At 33.6% G+C, this 20731-nt stretch overlaps 2 protein-coding genes across 2 annotated transcripts; both read left to right on the top strand.

The window, feature by feature from the left end:
• The first annotated feature begins 2094 nt into the window (after positions 1 to 2094).
• Positions 2095 to 3044, top strand: LOC105789501 (cytochrome P450 89A9-like). Its single transcript, XM_052621858.1, has 2 exons — positions 2095 to 2176; positions 2488 to 3044. Exons 1-2 carry the CDS (start codon positions 2095 to 2097, stop codon positions 3042 to 3044), a joined length of 639 nt encoding a protein of 212 aa, XP_052477818.1.
• A 775-nt stretch (positions 3045 to 3819) lies between these two features.
• Positions 3820 to 5680, top strand: LOC105787917 (hypothetical protein). Its single transcript, XM_012614523.2, has 3 exons — positions 3820 to 4010; positions 4615 to 4694; positions 5351 to 5680. Exons 1-3 carry the CDS (start codon positions 3897 to 3899, stop codon positions 5418 to 5420), a joined length of 264 nt encoding a protein of 87 aa, XP_012469977.1. The 5' UTR covers positions 3820 to 3896; the 3' UTR covers positions 5421 to 5680.
• Positions 5681 to 20731: the final 15051 nt, after the last annotated feature.

The raw sequence follows: 20731 nt of genomic DNA, 5'->3' as shown, positions 1-20731 counted from the left end.
ACACGTCAGCTCAAAATGGCATTGTCGAACGCAAGCACCGACAAGTAGTTGAAACAGGTCTCGCCATGATTGCACATGCCTTCATGCCAATGTCTTACTGGAGTGATGCTTTTAGCTGCGTCATTTACCTCATCAACAGACTCCCATCTGCTCCTTTAAACTTTACCTCTCCCTATAAAAAGCTTCATCGAGCCAAACCTACTTATAGCTTTCTCAAAACTTTTGGGCGCCTGTGTTTCCCCAATCTAAGGTCGTACAACACTCACAAAATCCAGCTTCGCTCCACTCCCTGCACCTTCATTGGTTATTCTCCCATTATCAAAGGATATCGGTGTCGAGATGGCAATGGCCGAATATACATCACTCGTCATGTCACTTTTCACGAAAACCACTTTCTATTTAAGACTATCATCACACACACTCCTCTAACCAACAACTGTCTGTCCACCAGTTCCAAATTGCTCGTTCTAAGTCCCAGCCCGTGTTCTCATAATTGTTACTCACCCAATACTCAGGGTAACACACTCTCTCCCTTTCCATCACCTGTTATCTCAACCTTGCCCGCATCAACACCTTTTGTTCAGTCCAGTATGCAATCCTCATCTCCTGCACCCACTAACCCTCTGCCTTCACCACGTGTCTCAACAAGTCCCTCCCCTCTATACCCAATACCACAAAACTCCCATCCAATGATTACTCGTAGCAAAGTTGGCATATTCAAGCCAAAAGCTTATTTAAGCAGTATGAGTAAGGCTCCTGATATCCCAACTAGTATTTATGCAGCTATGGCACACACTTGTTGGCGTGATGCAGTTCATGCTGAGCTGGAAGCTCTTGTTCGCAACAACACTTGGAGTCTATGTTTGTTACCATTACATCGTCGCATAGTTAGATTTAAGTGGTTGTTTAAAATAAAAATAAAGCTGATGGTACTGTTGATCGGTATAAAGCTCGCCTGGTAGCCAAGGACTACTCTCAGCACGCAGAGACTGACTTCTGATACACATTTAGCCCTGTGGTTTGAGCAGTCACCATCAGGACAGTTCTTGCTATTGCCATTATGAAGGGATGGCCTCTTCGGCAAGTAGATGTGAACAACGTTTTCTTAAACGGAGAACTGTCTGAAGATATATTCATGGACCAGCCACCTGGTTTTGAAGTTCCGGACCCAGCAACCAGTAGTTGGTGTGCAAACTGAATAAAGCCTTATATGGGCCGCGACAGGCTCCAAGGGCATGATGTCACACTCTTAAACAATTTTTGGTCAGCCAGTTAGGCTTTCATGCTTCCAAAGCAGATCCGTCCCTGTTCATTCGTGTTACTGGTAATAGCTAACTCCTACTCATGGCTTACGTTGATGATATTGTTCTCAGAGGCAGTTTGAGTGCAGACATTGACAGTGTGATAAGTCAACTTCACAACTGATTTACTCTCAAAGACTTAGGTCGTCTCGACTTCTTTCTCGGCATTGATGTGCAGTATACCACTCACGGTTTGTTCCTCAGTCACAAGAAGTATGTGCAAGAGATTCTTTCGAAAACAGGTATGACAAATGCAGCTACCACTCCAACACCTATGGTTAGTCTCCCTAAGCTTACTGTCACTCCCGATAGTCAAAAGCCTGTTGATGGTCAGCTTTATCGTAGCACTATTTGTATGCTTCAATATCTCTGCATTACACGGCTTGATCTCTCTTTCTGTGTCAACAAACTCAGTCAATATATGAACTCTCCTAGTGAATCTCACTGGAAGGCAGTTAAACGAGTACTACGTTATCTAGTAGGCACTATGGAACATGGATTGGTTTTTACACAGGGACACTTTCAGCTGATTTGCTACTCTGATGCTGACTGGGCGTCTTCAGTTGAAGACAAACGCTCTACTACAGGTTACGTGGTGTATTTAGGACCTAACCCGATAACCTGGTGCTCAAAGAAGCAGGCCGTGGTCTCCAGGTCATCCTCTGAAGCTGAATACCGCAGCTTGGCCAATTGTGTCTCTGAGCTGGTGTGGGTTCAACAACTGTTAAAGGAAATAGGGGTATCTGTGGAATAAACACCAGTGGTCTGGTGTGATAACACCTCTACTGTTTTTATGGCAGCAAATTCAACTCATCACGCAAGAGTCAAGCATGTTGAGATCGACCATCACTTTGTTCGGGAAAAGGTCCTTGATGGTCTGCTACAAGTCAACTATGTGCCATCAGTTAACCAAATTGTTGATGTACTTACAAAACCTATTCCCCCCAAACACTTTTCTGATTTTCGACAAACTCTTCGAGTCACAACAAAAGACTTAATTTCCAAAGATTTTGACAACCAGGAGAATGTTAGAATATATCAAAGATAGTCGACAGTTAAGATAGCAGTTAATTTGTTAGTAGTTTTTCTGTTAAAGAAACCAACAGCTTCACAGCTGTTGCTATAAATGCTGTATCAAGCCATTACTATTCTTAAAAAAAATGAAAATAGTATTAAACCTACTCAGGTTATACTTTAACACCACATATTCAAGACAAGTTATTCAAGGAAATCAAAGGGGTTGTCTCAGACGGGGAAGTAGAGATTAAGGATGAAGATTTGAGGAAGATGCCATATCTTAGAGCCATTACCTTAGAAAGTTTAAGGCGTCATCCTCCTAGCCATTTTCTAATCCCACATACGGTAACGAAAGATGTTGTTTTGGGTGGGTTTTTAGTTCCAAAGAACAGTATTGTAATTTTTATAGTGGTGGAAATGGGTCGAAATCCGAATGTATGGGAAAATCCAATGGAGTTCAAGCCTGAGAGATTCTTAAACAATGGTGATTTTGATTTTAGTGGAACAAAAGAGATTAAGATGATGCCATTTGGGGTAGGGAAAAGGATGTGTCCGGCATATCGTTTGGCAATGCTTCACTTAAAGTATTCTGTGGCAAACTTAGTCTGGCATTTCAACTTTAAGTGTTTTGGAGAAGGTGTGGATTTGACTGAAAAACATGAATTCACAGCCGTAATGCAGAATCCTTTGGAGGTCCAAATCGCTCCTAGATTGTATGTCCACTGATTTATCTTAATTTTTGTTCAATCATATTAAGTCATATTTTAAATATTTTGTTGTACTTAATTATAAGTCTTTTCGTTATATTAAAACTTTGTAACAATAATATAATATACTATAATTATTTTATTTTAACTATATTTTTTAGATTTTACTTCTTCTTTTTTAAATAAAAGACTGGTTTATTATTAATAAAAAACACCATTCAGCTACCCAATAAGGCCGAAGCACACAACCCAGTAGACAAAAACAGCTAAGATGATTAAACAAGACCCTTCACTATACCGCCCATCTCCGGTCACCATCCACCAGATGACGAACTTCTTCAGGTACTTCTTCCACCCAACACTAATTATCAGCTTGGGTCCGTATTCCATGTTTAGCCAGAGAATGAGCCACCTGGTTTTGCTCTTTGAAAACATGTGAAAAGACAAAACTGTCAAAAGTTGAAGCAAGGGTTCTTATATCATGAATATAGGCACTAATATGAGATCTATCTTCTCGATTGCCATTAAATTTGTTGATGATAGATTTTGGTATCTCCCTCTAAAGTAACACTATGAAATCTCATATCCTTGGCAAAAGGCATGGCTAGGACTTCGGTTGTTTGGAATTTACTTTCATGTAGTAGCAAGTTTCTCGCATACCAGAGAGCCCATTAAAAAAGTGTAGTATATGGATTGTTCATTAAAAAATAAATGGTATTTATAAATGGGCCAAACCTAGTGCGAAGTGGACTACAAGCCTACAATTGAAAAGGATCCTTTTCTTTGGGTGTAGTTTGTAAACAGTAGAATGGTCAGAGAGACAAATAGCTGAAAGAAGAAAAAAACAGTGTTGGCAGAGAGAAGGGAAGAGATGGGTGAGACAAGGCCAGTGCCAAGGAGAGAGAGCCCATGGGGAATGCCAGAAGGGGAGCATCGGCAACCTAAGGCTCATCGTTGCAACGATCGAGCTGAAGATGTTATCCAAGTATTTCTTTTTCCTTTTCTTCTATTCTAAAAAAATGGAAAATGGGAAATTTTTTTCGTATTTCATATGTATATTGTTTTGGGGCATAGAGAGGAACCAGTAAGCTTGACTTCTGAAGCCAAACTCTGATCTAACTTAAGTTGGGGTGGGGGGACCTGAGATTTTTACCCACTTATTTATTTCTCTATGAAATTGTGGTTTTCCCAAATTCTCAACTTTTAAAGAGAAAGTTTAGAGCCAAGAAATTTGATAATTGTCATTTTGATATGATTTACTCTCCTATGTATCAATGATATTATATAATTATATTGGTTCAACTCCTGCAAAAATTCCACGAAACGAACAGATTAATTTTATGTACATTGAGATGCTCTTTGGCAAGGTGCTAGCTGAAGCTGTTTTTGGGTCTTGGAGAACGGTTTGTATGTTGAGATCCTTTTTGTTAAACTATTGACACAAGATTTGGGGGAGTGAGAAAGAAGTAGAAGGATCTTGCCATGGTCCTTGTCTAAATAACATTCTCCTCCTGATGTTCATGTTTTGAGCACTTACTGGTCAGCTTTTTGGATCAACGTTCTTGTTTAAATTTGCTTGTTTGGTGCAGGCTTGTTTTGAGGGGAACCCATTTAAGACCGTTCCAGGACCTTTTAAGCTCTTTTGGCAGTGCATGCGTTCTAAACCTGGGTAGGTTTGATTAAGTGTTTATAACAGAATGAATTTGGTCTAGTTTTGCTGCTGTCTTTGTACTCGTATCAAGGTTGAAATTTAGTCTCACTACTTAAAATGTTGTCAATTTAGTCCTCTTATTTGATTTAAAAATTTCCGTCTAATCAATGATAATGTTAGTAAATGCTGTTAAAAAGTGCCAATGTGGCATTTGCATTGACACATGTTTCGGATTGACACTAGTATGAAGACTAACTTTCAAACTTAATATTAGTACAGGGATCTGCAGTAGGACTAGACTAATGAATTTCACAGATATGTATGATTGATGATTAAAGGCTTAGTTTAGTTTTTATTTTCCTAGATGCATGTTGCTCTTACTCTTTGTTTTTGCCTAAAATATTAGTCTCGCGTATTCAGATGTGGGTATGAGAGCATAATTTTGAGCTGAGTAACGCAGTTGTAGATGCAAGTAGGGCAACTGATTGAATGAAAGTTCTTTTAAGTCTGTTGTTATATTTTACTGAGTCTTCTACTCTCAGGATGTTCAAAACTGGGTCCTATTCAGTTACACCTTGCAAGCTGTTTTATTTGACCCTATATAACTATTTCTGATTTATATTTCAAGGAATGTAGTGCTTCAATTTTGAAAATTTATGCTTGGTGCTGTGCAGGGAGGAACCAACAGAGCCATACACCTATTTGCAGCTGGATCCCCCAAAGAGGGAGGTGGAGCTTGAATGAAATGCCCTTTTTTGCACTTTCTTTTAGATTTTGATCGTTGCTGTTACTGGATGACACTTTTCGTATCAGTCATCTACGAGAAAGGTAGATGTTCTGAATGTCACTGATATAAGGCTCTCTTGGCAATAAGTAGGAGTGTGTGAACAAAGATTTTTAGAAGTATTGCAGTGACTATTATCTATTCAAATGCTGGTTTTCTCTCATTTGCAATACACAGTTATTTATTCTTTGTTGAATGGTATTGTCCTTTTACTGGAAAATCGTATTGCTTCCATTTATGATTTTCTGCTTGGGGTTATGGTGGGTGGAGGTATGCAAATTTCAAGCCCCAAAACTAAGTTGGTTATGAATGTATCCTCGGAACCAATCATTTCAAGAGGCCAGTGATGCTCCATATTTAATGTCGTGTTTGGATTTAGTTGCAATATAAACAACTGCTCTCAGATGATACATAATCTATGCATGCTGTTAGATCATATTCGATTAAGGTACAATTATAAGCTATTCAAAATATACTTCCGTTTTCCTGTGTCTACTTTATTGTATGGTTGAATGAGCATTCACATGAGAGGTTCTTTTCTTTCTTTTTTTTTTTTGTTTAAGACATGAGAGATTCTGATAGCGAGAAGATAGCCTTGTAAAGAGTGGGAATTGAATGGCTTCAAGTCTTCGTAGTTCTTTTCATCATATGAATTGAATAAGCTTTTCCCTTGGTGTTCAATAACTTTTTGATGTTCTATCCTTCATAAAATTTCCAGTTTTAGATTAATGCACAAGATTTATGATCATAGTGGTGGATGTATTGTTTTTATTTTAAAATTGGCACATATCTTTTTTGATTTTTTTAAATATATATTACAGTTTAATTTCTAGCTTCTTAATAAAATATATACCATTCGTGGAAGTTTCAAATTAATTGGTATAAGTCAAATTTCGTAAATATCTTTTAAAATTAATAAAGTTATACCATCTAAATATGTAATTTGGGGCCTCCTCCTGGAGCACCTTAGACCCTTCGTTGCTTATCATCTTGGGCAAATAGCGAGAAGAATTATACAAGTTGATGATAACGGAGGTCATCCAAGAAACACCAAATTTCTACGAGTTCGTCTTGATATTAACCCATGGAGACCTTTGACTGCTAGTTGTGTTATACAAAGAGATGGAGTCAGACAATGGGTGGGTTTGTAAAGTTTGCATCAGATGTGATACAATTGACCGTACAGGAAGCAACAGTACTCACGACAATCAAGAGATTGAAGGTAAGGTTAAATGAGAAAATGGAGGAGATAAGACAAAGTTTGGGTTCTGAAATGTTGGTGTTTTTCAAAGAGGAACAGAGAACAAAGGAGCAAAAACGTTGTTGAGCTGATCTGTATTCCATTTCTTTAAAAACACAACATATATGGTCAAACCAAAACAAAATACAGCCAAACCTTTAACTACTCCCACTAATAACTTTGTAACTTGCAAAACTTTGCTTGCACATAAGCTGGTTATATCAATCAGCACCTAAACACATCAAAACATAAACAAACCAATTTCATTCTTAACTGAATGAAACTACAAGGAACTAAACAAAAAAAACTAGCACGCAAACTAGATAGAACGTGCATGAACCAAAGTTTCAGCTGCAGTTCGCACCCTGCCACTTCGCGGTGCCATCTCGCATCTTGCCTCTTTACAGAGTCAGCTCGCACCCTGCCACTTCGCGGTGCCATCTCGCATCTTGCCTCTTTACAAAGTCAGCTCGTCAGCTCACACCCTGCCACTTCGCGGTGCCATCTCACATCTTGCCTCTTTGCAGAGTCAGCTTGCACCTTGCCACTTTGTGGAGTCAGCTTGCATCTTGCACTTGACACTTCGCGAAGCATCTTGCACTTCGCCATGTGTTTGAGCCGCTGTATGGTAGGCCAACTTGTAACATGAAATAGAATTTTACGTGAACCAAATCCATTTCAGAGGTACCATACGACCCTCAAGAGCTAAAGGAACCCGTAGATTGTAGAATTGGTCCTCTTTATTTTGGTGCATACTAGTTCTTCTTATCTATTTTCAAGAGGACGCTTTCATTTTAGAGTTGGTAACGTGGGTTTTGATGGTAATAGTCAGTGATGGTCATGAGAATTGTAATATCCTCAAAACCCCCTTTGTAGTAAATAATATAAGATAAAATCTTAGCGGAAAAAAATTATAAGATCAATGAAAACGAAAGTTGCAAGATAGCAAAAGAAAGTTAAACCAAGAAGCAAGACATAATGTATTAAATTAAGGAATGGACTAAATTGTAAATATGTGAAAATTTTTGTGGCATAAGTATAAGTATAGCAAAGTTGAAGTGAAAGGCCAATAGTGCAAATATCTTAAAGGTAGAAGGATCTAGAAATTAAGGAAAATTGATTAATAAGGACCAAATTGAATAAGCAAAAAAGTATAATAAACTAAATTACAATTTTACCAAATTAAGCGATGATTCAAGGATGAAATTTTAAAAGATTATAAAGGGCAAAATGGTCAATTAGAAAGAGAGAGAACTCTAGAAGGCAATGATGATGTTGGAGATATTTTGATGCTATTTTATAATTATTTAATTAGATAAATATTACTTTATTAATATTTTAATGAGATATTTTACTGCTATTTTATTATAAATAGCTAGTATAAAAAGAGAGAAAGATGAAGAAAAAACAAAAAAGAGAGGATCCTCCATCTTTCCAACGTGAGTGAGGGGAAGAGAAGAAGAAAACTTTGTTGTCTTTACAATTTGGTTTTTCTACCAAAAATCTACCATTTTCACCTAGAATTTCAAGGAATTTTCATAATCACCAAGAGAGAAAAGTGATAAGGAGACTATGGAGAACAAGAAAATCACATTGGATTCAAGAAAATGGAAGTTGGAAGAGAGAGATATCAAGTTAAAGTTTGAAATCAATAGGACAAGGTAAGAACATCAAGATTTTCATATATTTTTAAGTTTGATATTATTGAAAAAATATGAAATTGATGTTAAAGTAGAGTTTTCTTATATAATATTTTATGTTCTTAATATGTTAGTGGAGGGAAATAAGAGGAAGTGATGGGACATATTGTAGAGAAAGGAAAGGAGGGTGTTATAAACTTGGTTATCAACATTTTGCACTAAAACAGTTTTGGACAGTAGCAGTAGTCTAACTTTGAAAATTCACCAAAAATTGTAAAAATTGAATTATAGGTTAATTAAAGTATGAAATTAAAGCCTATTGAATCTAGTTTTACATAGAAAAAACAATGTAAGCAAAAAAATTTCATATTATGAGATATATGAATTTTTGTGAGACGATGTCAGATTGATTTCGGGTTCCCCTGTTCTGACTTTGAAAAATCATCAAAAATTGTAAAAAAGAAAATGATTAGGGGTTTAAATTTATATTTTTAAATTCTTAATGGGTCTATTTTTAAAAGAAACAAACGGAAACATCATCCAAACCTCATACGAAGAGATAATTAATTTTTAGTAAAGAAATGTCGAAGCTGTCAAGCAGCAGAACAGGGACAAATTTGAAGAATTTACTGTACTTATTGGCTAAATTATAAATTCTTAAATTTTTATGGTAAAAATATATTTGAGTCTAGTTTCAAAAACATCAAGAAAATCTTAATTTCAAATTCTTTAGCTCAAGATATAAATAATTTAATAACTATGACTCAAGTGGACAGCTTTGATATAAACACGTAAGTAAATAGTGGAATTATAGATAATGTTACATATAAGCATTATATACACTAAAAGCTAAAGATTCTAACAAATATATACATAAAGGATGTGGAATGGAGAGGAGGAGGAGGAAAATATATGAATATATATATATAGTAGATGAATTTGAAATGTTTGAAATGGTTATAAGTGATAGAATGATTAATACATGTGAATATGTTTTAAAAGAACTGATAAAATAATAAGTAAATAATTGTTAATTGATGTGGTATTGAATTCTTTGTTAAATTTTTATGAAGAATTAAATTGATTGGCACAATTTAGAAATAAATATGAAATATACATAAAGTAGGTAAACTAATTTCAAGTGCAAGTCCTCCAACGGTCTTATTTGTAAAACTTTAGTATTTGTGTTAATTTTATAAACTTTGTTATCTTTGATTGAATATCATGTTTTCGTAAGGACTTGAGATTAGAAATAGATGTAAGTAGATGATATGTAAAATGAAATAACGATTATGACATCTGAATACGATTCATGTAATGATATAAAATAAATAAATAAAAATAAAGCGTGGAACTTGTAGGAAAATGGAGACGACGTCACAACGACAAGTTCACAATGTCACGACGTGAAAACCCCAACGTTGCGACGACAATTCAAAAATCTTTATGAACTTTACAATTTGGCATTTGATCAATTGTGGATGTTTTAATGAGCTCCTTTAACTCATAATTAGTTCTATCGTAAATTTAATTATTACTAAAAATTAGTTAATGATCTACATTAATTAAATAATATGATAAATTGATTTGAAATTTTCAGTAGTTGCTTCGGCAACGAATGTGACATCCTAATGCCTTGACTCCGCGATCGGGTCGAGTATGGGGGTGTTACAAGAATGATGACCATGAGAATTCCAGTATTGTTGTTCAAAAAGGTAACGACGATCCTATTCATTCTATTGGAAATAATGCTAGTGAAAATGTATCTGTGAATGAAAAAGATCCTTCAATGAATGTTGAAGAGAATTGAAGTGAAGAATGATCCCCCTCTATCATAGTTACTTTTAATAAGAAAGCCCCTCCAACCGACACTTAACAAGCAAATGATGATAATTATCCCCACTCTCTTGCTATCATCCCTCATACAAGCTTGCCTCGTATCACCTCACTACAATCTAATCCCTTCATTGACCCTATTACGGAATTCAACTTGGTTCCTGCTGATGATGATGATGATTTAAATAATGCTATCAATAGACAATTTCCTACAACTGCTGCACATGCCAGTGAAAGAATCCATGAATGGTGGACTAACAGGCAATCTAAGCAGATTGAAAAGATCCTTGCTGAACTTTCTACAGTTTTCATGCCCAGAAAAGCTTATATCAGATCTATTACTTATGCGGAAGCCTCTGTCCAACCTAGAAAAAATGTACCAAGGTTTATTGGTCTTCCTAATACTGATTTTACTTCTACTAATGCACGTTTCTTTCTTGAAGATTTTGGTGATTTTGCTGAATCTAGCCATGTGGGATAGAGAATAGGTAGAAAGATACCCCCACCCCCTTGGAATGACATAGGAATGCCTCGACTAATGCAACCATTAATTCTGACCATAATCCATCTCGAAAGTTATTTGACTTTGCCCTTTATGTTAATAACTAGTCTGCTAAGGTATATGTTGATGTTCTTGATATTAATCTTACAGTGGCTACCAATTAGGATGATATCATTATTTTAGACAGGTTAAACTCTGAACCGGCTGTTGAACTTGAACCTGATGATGATCTTAGCTCAGAAAACCTTACACCACACGGGTCTTCCTAACATTTCCCTTCTGGAAAAAGCCTAGAGAATAATAGCTATCTGATGCCTCAGTTGACTAAATTGATCCTAGGTATATGCCCTTTCAAAACACAAGGTAAACTTTAAAAACTTTGTTGAGTCCGGGATTGTTGGTTGGATGTTGAGCCAATAGTAAAAATAACGAATAAGATCTAACTTATGCATGGAAAACAAACCATACACTGAGTATGAACTCAGCTATATTTCTATAACTTAATATTTTAATCTAACGTAAATATATTAAAACACTAAAACATAATGTTATGAAATAACATTACCAAAACATATATCAAGATATAACATCACACATATAATCATTTCATTTATGCCCAAATAGCTAATATAAGTATATCATTCTTTCATTCATCAAGTTCCAAATTGAATCGATCGAACTATCTCACATATATAGAATTTTTCAGGGGTTACAAATCCGATATACATAATCATTCATTATCTCAATTCATTTTCATGTACCATTTATTTTACATGTTTACGTCCCTATTAACCTGATTCAGACTCGGACGAATACACAGATCTAACCAATCACACTAATTTGGCAACCAGTGCCTGTAACACCTCTAACTCGTATTCGTCACTGGAACAGGGTTACGGAGTATTACAAGACAACGAAATAGTAAATCATTCAAATCATACATTAATACAAACATAATCAAATTGCTTGAACCTTAAGAAACTCAAATACTAACCAAAATATAAAATCAAAATGACATTAATCGAGTAAAAAACACATCAAAACCGACCTAATATGTGCCTAACCAATGTACCCTCATTGGTACCACAATTATATACAATTTAATCTCAAAATACACATTAATTCAATTTATCAACTCATTCAAGCAATACCAAATCAAAATACCTAACAAAGTTACCACAACCACAACAAAACAAATATATGTAAGCCACACATACTAGCATAACAACTATGCCTCATTCTCATACCCTTCGCAAATTGGTTATTTGCACAAAATATCATTCATAACATTTACATAAGTCAAACATTAACCAAAATAACACAATAGCCTATACAGGCCATATAATCTGAATTTAATGTTTCAAAAACTATCGAGATAAACTGGATAGTGTGACTTGAGTGCCGATCCGATCGTCCAACCTTCTGAAAATCTACAATGACATTAAACAACATAAGTAAGCTTAATGAAGCTTAGTAAGTTCGACGAGATAAACAAAAATCTTACCGAACTAACTATAATAAATCAAATAAAAAAATCATCCATGACAACTCCCTGTCATTCACAACTTCAATCGATAAATACATCCGTATTCAAATCAATACAAAAAAAACATGTCTTTCAAATTCATTAAATAAATCACCTTACTGAAATTTTTCCATTCGAAGAACGACTTACGGGTAAGAGTACATCGGCAACAGAAGCTCATAAGAGCTGTTCCTCTCAAATACGCCACAGAAGCTCAAAAGCTGAATAGAAGCTCGTAAGAACTAAACAGAAGCTCATAAGAGCTGATCCACCCAATCACGCCAAACGGAAAGTAAAACACGAGAATTCGTAACAAATGCTGAACCCTGGTTTACTTGGGTAAAATGCCAATATATCCCTCCAATACCATCTCCACTCCAAACCCCTGTCATACACCAAATCACGAATGTACTCAAATCTCGCGTTCAATTCAAAATGAATATCCAATTCAATATTATAATTCAAACAATAATTTATTTCCAACAATAGAATATATGCATGATAAAAATCATCAATTTATTGAAATTTTAAATTTTAACCGTACGAACTTACCTGGACTGAATTGTAGTGATTGTAAAAGTTTAGGGACTATTTTGCTATTTTTTTTCCACGAGTATCTACGGAATCTTGATCTAAAATACAAAATTACTCATTTATTAGCATATATTTCATTTCAAATCCATTTTACAGTTAATACCCTTTTATTTTTAATTTACACAATTACCTAAAACTTTTATAATTTTTACAATTTAATCCCTTAATTAGTTAATCTATCAAATTAACTAATTTTCTCAAATTAATAATCTATATAACTATTATATGCCCTTATATAGCCCCTAATAAACCTAAAATTCATTATCAAACCCTAATATTTTGACATTTTCACAATTTAATCCTAAAATCAATATTTAACAAAATCACTTTACAAAATCATCACACAACACAATCAAAGCTCCAAATCCATGTTATTCATCAAAAACATCTAATATTTATCAATGGAAACTTCCAAAATTTTTAACAGAATTATAAACAAAGGTACGAGTTAGCTGGACCTAGTTGCAATGATCTCAAAAACATAAAAATTACAAGAAACGGGTAAGAATTGAACTCACATGGAAGCTCATATGCTCAACCGATTCTCCAAGCTATTTCTATGGTGTTTTGGCAGTGACAAAAGAAGAAAATGAAGAAGAAAACCTATTTCTTCTTACTTAATTTTGTTTTAATTTCAACTAAATTACAAGTTTACCATTATAATTTAATTATTTTGTCTTTATCCATCAATTTGTCATCCCACTATATTATTTAGGGCTTATTTATCACTTAAGTCCTTCCTAAATTAATAATTACACCATTTTGTCACCTAATTGCTATAATTAGAAAGTTTTGCACTTTTTTCAATTTAGTCCTTTTTAATTAATTAACTATCGAAACGTTAAAATTTTTCATTGAAACTTTAATACCACCTTAATGACACTCTATAAATATTTATGAAAATATTATGACTCAGTTTATAGAAACGAGGTCCCGATACCTCACTTTCTAAAACCACTTGACCTTAGGGTCTTACCACTTGAACCTAATAAATCATTATAAAACATAAATTAACAAATCAAAAACCTTTTTAAAACCATAAATATTAAATAATAATATTTACAAACTTACTCGCCGGATTTGGTGGCCTCGAAACTACAGTTTTTGACACCACTGAAAAATCGGGCTGTTATAGTGCCTCATCGAATGAATCTAAAGTATATGAATTGTGCTCTATACTCATTGGTATAACTGAAGTGAATTGGCACCCAGTGCCTCATTGACACGTAGTCAAAGTAACCTAAACTCTTCCTATCCTATAGCTCATGCCAACTATATCCGATTCTGCTAGAACAGTTAATAGGGTAACAATTTACTCAATTTCATTTATAGGTTAATTTCTCAATTCAATGTTGTCAATTCATCAAACGAATTACCAATTTACATGCATAACATTATAATTCATCTTAACACAAAGCCAATTTTACAATTATAATAATATACAATATTTCCAAATCTATTCAATTTAGTCCTTATTATAGATAACTAATCAAATCAAATTGTTTCAGCTCGATTTATCATTTCCAACTCGCCTCATGATCTTACCATGTAAAAAGTATAATAAATTCAGCAATTGAAATGATTTGGATTATAGAAATATAAACCGTAAACTTCGAGCTATTTGTCAACGACTTTATCTTTTTCCTTCCTTTTTGAGGAATTAAGGTCGACCTTAGCTACAAAATAACATAAACACACAAAACCATCAATACATAATTAATCTCTCACTCAATTGTAAATTTATACAAATTTCACATTTTATTCAATTTAGTCCCTAAAATCGGGACTAACATAACTTCCAATTTAGAATTCAAACTTTTTAAGCACATTTTCAATGTAATGTGATTGTGATAAAGCTATAGTGCTTTCATCTCGGGTTATTTTAATCCCAAGAATAACATCTGCTACACCCATATCCTTCATAGCAAAGTTGTTTGACAAGAATTTCTTTGTGTTTTCTATTTGTTCCAAATCCGTGCCAAAAATGAGCATGTCATCTACATATAAGCAAATTATGACACCCTTTCCATTATCAAATTTGCTATATATGCACTTATCGGATTCATTTATTTTATAGCCATTAGCTAAAACAACCTTGTCAAACTTTTGGTGCCATTGTTTTGGTGCTTGTTTAATCCCATATAAAGATTTAACAAGCTTACATACCTTATGCTCTTGTCCTGGAACAACAAATCCTTCCGGTTGCTCCATGTACACTTCCTCTTCCAATTCACCGTTTAAAATGCGTTTTAACATCCATTTGGTGAACAACCAAATTATATATAGAGGTAAGTGATATTAATAGTCTAATTGTAGCAATTCTTACTCTTTGGAGCATAGGTATCAAAGTAATCAATACCTTGTCTTTGTGTAAAACCTTTTGCTACCAACCTTGCTTTAAATTTATCAATGGTTCCATCGACCTTCATTTTCTTTTGAAGATCCATTTACAACCTATTGGTTTGGAACACGTGGAAGATCAACTAAGATCCAAGTTTGATTTCCCATTATTGAATCCATCTCATCATTTATTGCTTCTTTCCAAAAGCGAGTCTTGAGATTTCACCGCCTCTTCAAATGTAATAGGATCGATTCGGTATTATAACAATAAGGTATCTTATTGCATATACTTTCACCTTTTCCTTCTACAAGAAACATAATGAAATCGGTCCAAAATCTTTTACCTTTTAATCCTCTTACTTCTTCTTAATTCTTGACAAGATTCATCATCATTATCAATTTGTTTCAATGGAATCTCATTCTCATTTGAAGAATGAATCAATTGTTGTGGTTGTAATTGTCTTGATATAGAATTAAATCTATTTTCATCAAAAATAGCATCTCTTGATTCAATAATAGTATTAATTGAAATTGAATCATTTGGTTCAATTACCATGAACCTATATGCCTTGCTATTATGTGCATAACCTATAAATATGCATTCAATTCCTCTTTCACCTAACTTTTTACGTTTAGGTGTTGGAACTTTTACAATAGATCTACAACCCCAAACCTTCAAATAATTAAGGTTTGGTTTCCTTTTCTTCCATTGTTCATAGGGGGTTATTTTAGTTTCCTTATTAGGAAATCTATTCAATATGTGACAAGCTGTTAGAACAGCTTCTCCCCAAAAACCTTGTCCAAGACCTGAATATGATAACATTGAATTTACCATTTCAGTCAAGACTCTATTTTTTCTTTCAGCTACACCATTTTGTTGTGGTGTGTAAGGGGCTGAAACTTGATGGACAATTCCAGTGAGTTCAAAATAACTTGGATTATAGTATTCTTCACCTCTATCCGATCTTAAGCACTTGATAAATGATTCACACTGAAGTTCAACTTCAGATTTACAAACTTTAAATTTATCAAGCGCTTCATCTTTTGAATGCAATAAATAAACATAACAATATCTAGAACAATCATCAATAAAAGTAACAAAATATTTCTTTCCACCTAATGTAGGAGTATTATGCAAGTCACATAAATCACTATGTATCAAATCAAGCAATTTTGTTTTCCTTTTAACCTTAGGGAAAGGATTTCTTGTAATTTTAGTCAACATACATGTATTGCATTTTCAATATTATTATTAAAACATGAATTAAATCTAATTTATACATGTCATTCAATTTTCTATAATTCAAATGACCTAATCTATAATGCCACAAACAAAATGATTCAACCATATAAGCGAAATAGTATTTTTATTCTTATTAATAATATTAAGTTTGAACATGCTTTCATACATATACCCTTTTCCCACAAAAATTCCTCCCTTATACAAAATAAACTTATTCGCCTCAAAACAAGTTTGAAACCAAACTTATTCAATGACTTCAGGACACTAAATTTTTCCTAACTTTTGGTACATAATATACATCATTTAAGGTTAAAACCTTTCCGTAAGTGAATTGTAGTTCAATGACCCTTTGCCTTTAATTTTTGCGGTGGAAGAATTTCCCATGTACAAGACATTGTCATTTTCACATTGTGTGAACTTTATGAACATGCTTTTGTCTTTGCACACATGTTTGGTTGCTCCGGTATCAATCCACCATGTATTATCATCTTGTGCCATATTAATTTCAGATATCATTGCAACGAACTTTTCGTTATTATCAGCCTTAGAAGATGATTTCTTCTTTAAAAATCGACATTCATTCTTGAAATGTCCCGGCTTTCCACAATGATAGCATGAGCCCTTTTGTTTCTTTTTGAACTTAGGTGCTCTATCAGCCTGATTGAACTTTCTTTTGAATGGTTAAGTAGTCATACTTCCTCCGTAACATGTACTTTGGCATTTTCGAATTTAGGTTCGATCTTGTTTTCGATACTCTTCTTCAATACGAAGATGATTTGCCAAAGCCTCGAGAGATATTTCCTCTTTCTTATGTTTTAGACTTCTTTTAAAGTCTTTCCAAGATGGAGGAAGTTTGTCTATTATAGAGGATACCACAATCATTTCATCCATTTTCATATCATATTGCTTAAATTGATTCAAAGATCTTTTCAATATCACGAAATTGTTCCATAATGAAGCGACCATCAACCATTTGATAATTATTGAAACGACTGACAAGAAATTTCTTACTTGTAACATCTTCGGTCATGTATCTTGCCTCCAATTTGTCCCATAATTCTTTAGCGGTGACGTCGTTTTGGTAGGTGTCGAACAAACCATCAGATAAACCATTCAATATGTGGCCCATGCACATGTAATCGAATTGTCCCATTTTGTCTTTCTCGTTGCAAAGAATGATTCGTTTTCATTCTCTTCGGTCTTGGAGTATCCAAAACATAAGCAATCTTCAAAGTTGATAACAAAAAGTGCATCTTTTTCTGCCATCGTCGAAAATTGCCACCATCAAAACGATCAAGTTTAACAAAGTTGGAAGCCAACTCCGTTAGTGTTCCACTTTCATGTGTTGTGGTAGTCATCATAATATAACCTTAAAATTATTATTACACAACTCCGGTAAGGAAAATCTCGAACACACAATCGGAACTCGAAAAGAAAAAGAAGAAATAGGACAAGGCTCCAAGGCGTGTATCAAGCCACTATCTTTAAGGTTATATTCGCCCCCACTTATCTTCAGTGTGCAAATGAGTTCCAAGCAAATTAACCTCGAGGATACAATGAAGCCAATGACTATTTGCGTTTTGCACTGACGAGAATAGTCCACTATGCACTGAGTAATGTGTAACAAAAACTCAATTTCTACAAAGGATTTCTGCAGTAATACTTTATAGAATAATCTAATAATATTAGAAAATGAAGGAAGAGAAGAAATAATATTAGAATTTGTTGATATATTTCCAAATGAAAACCCATTCCTATTTATAGGAATTTTCTTGTCTCTTCATAGAGACATCTTTCAATAGGTGTCTTTATGAATAAATATATAATAATAATTATTCATTTAATTTTGTAACTATTCAAATAATATTTTTTGAATAATTATAATTCTTTTTAAAAAAAATCAAATGATATAACTTTTGACCAATGACCAAAAGATTTATCTTTTGATTAATTACACTCATTCATTTATAGTTATTGGGATACTATAAATATTTGAAAATGTTCCAACACCCTATACTGGATTCCAAGCTTCAGTCCATAGAATGGCACTTCAGTGAGATTTGAAATGTCCAACCGCATTGCACCAGTCCATCAAAACAACATTTCAATGTGTTTGAAGTGAAAAAGTTACTCCAATCGTGCCTCACTGCAATTGAATGTTGAACCAAATGAAACCTAAGAAAGAAGTGTTTGAGAGAATTTGAAAACATTTATCTTTTTTTAACTCTTTCAAATTAAAGTTAGAACTAGGATATTTTATATTTACAATATAGTATATGTTGAAATTTATCTATCAATATCACTGTGATCTAAGTCTAACGGAGAAAGTGGCAAATTATCTACTTATTTTTTCATTTATCTATCAATATCACTGTGATATGGTATATTACATTGATGGTTTATTTTCAAATGAAATCCATTCTATTAAAGTTGTCACCAATCTATGACTTTGCAAAATTTGTAATTGATGGCAATTGTATCAAAGACAACAAAGCAATGTCTTTATTCCTTTTTATTGGGGATTAATTAGGCAATTGCTTGAATTTTTTTTTTTGGCTTAAGTGTGTAAAAAATCCTCAAATTTTTTTCAAAAATAGCAATTAAGCCTCTAATTTTTTTGTTGCATTAAATTGGATATTTGAACTGCCAAAATGCATCAAAAAGACTACGGGCGGATCTAGGGGGCTGGTAGGGGCCAGCCCTACTAAAATGGAAAATTTTCCATTTAGGTCCTTTTTAATTTATAAAATTTTAAATTAGTAATGATAAAATTACACTTTCTCCCCAAAAATGATAAAATTTTGATTTAATCCTCTAAAAATTATAAAGATATGGACTATTCAAATGACGAAATTGCACTTTTACTATCATAAAAATATATAATTTAATTCCGTCCCCCCCAAAATATTTCAAACTTTTCCCTTGGCCTCCTAAGTCGTATTTCTGGATCCGCCATTGAAAAAGGCCATTTGACCATTAACTTTAATGGTTGACTGTTAAAGTTATAGAAAAATTATAAAATACTTCTTTTGGTACGATAATTTTTATAATTTTATTACAAGTTTTATATTTCTTTAGATTTTCTATAATTTTCTTATGAATTTATAAACTTTTCTATATTTCTATATATTTTATAAATTTATTTTACGATTTTTATAAAATTTTACAATTTTTTATAATTTTTTTACGATTTTTGATATTTTTATATTTTTTATTAAAATTTAATAATTTTATAACTTTTATTGATTTTATCTTCTTCTTTTTGCCACATTTCATGCTGTGGGTGTGACACGTGGTGGATTTAATTGAAAAAGGTTAGGTGCAATTAACTTTAATGGTCAATCATTAAAGTTAAAGGTCAAAGGACTTTTTGTAGTGGCGGATCTAGAAATATGTCTTAGGGGCAGAGGCGAAGTCAGAAAATTTTTTGGGAGGGCGAAATTAAATTATATATTTTTATGATAGTAAAAATACAATTTTGTCATTTTAATAGTCTATATCTTTAGAATTTGTAGAAGATTAAATCAAATTTTTATCATTTTTGGGGGCTAAAGTACAATTTTACCATTACTAATTTAAAATTTTATAAATTATAAAGGGCCTAAATGAAAAATTTTCTATTTTAGGGGGGTCGAGCCCTTGCCAGCCCCCCAGATCCGCCCTAGTCTTTTTGATGTATTTTGGCAGTTCAAGTATCCGATTAAGTAAAAAAAAAGCAGGATCTTAATTGCTTTTTTTGAATAAGTTTAAGAACCTTTTTTTATACATTTTGAAAGTTTAAATACTCAAGTGAAAAAAAATATATTTTTTAAAAATTTAAAGACTTTTATTAGAGGTGTCCATGGGCCGGCGGCCCGGCTCGACGGCCCGCCCGAAATATGGGAGGGTTCGGGTAAAAATATAGGCCCGAAATATGGGTTTGGGCAAAAAAACGAGGTCCCGTTTAGAAAATGGGCCGGGCCTCGGGCACCACTTTTTTGGCCCCGGGCCTGGCCAAAAATATTTATTTTTTATTTTTTAATTTTAAAATATTTTTAAAATATTTTTATTTTTATTTTTAAAATATTTTTTTGGTGTTTATTAAAAATGGGCTGGGCCGGGCTCGGAATTTTTTCTTGGGCCGGGCCTAGACAAAATTTTAGGCCCATATTTTCGGGCCGGGTCGAGCCCGGGCCTAGGATGCGGGCCAAAATTTTTTCTAGGCCCGGCCCGGGGCATGGACACCTCTACTTTTTATACGTTAAGTGTTTATATTTAATAGCATATTAATATTTCTTTGTTTCAGTCCATCTTTGAAAAAAAATAAAAATAAAGAATTTGTGCGCACGTTATATTTGTGTTATATTCATTG

This window comes from Gossypium raimondii, chromosome 2 (assembly GCF_025698545.1).
Source record: "Gossypium raimondii isolate GPD5lz chromosome 2, ASM2569854v1, whole genome shotgun sequence".
Taxonomy (NCBI): Eukaryota; Viridiplantae; Streptophyta; class Magnoliopsida; order Malvales; family Malvaceae; genus Gossypium; species Gossypium raimondii.
Note: the sequence above shows the minus strand (reverse complement) of the source record. Positions and strands in the feature narration are given on the sequence as shown.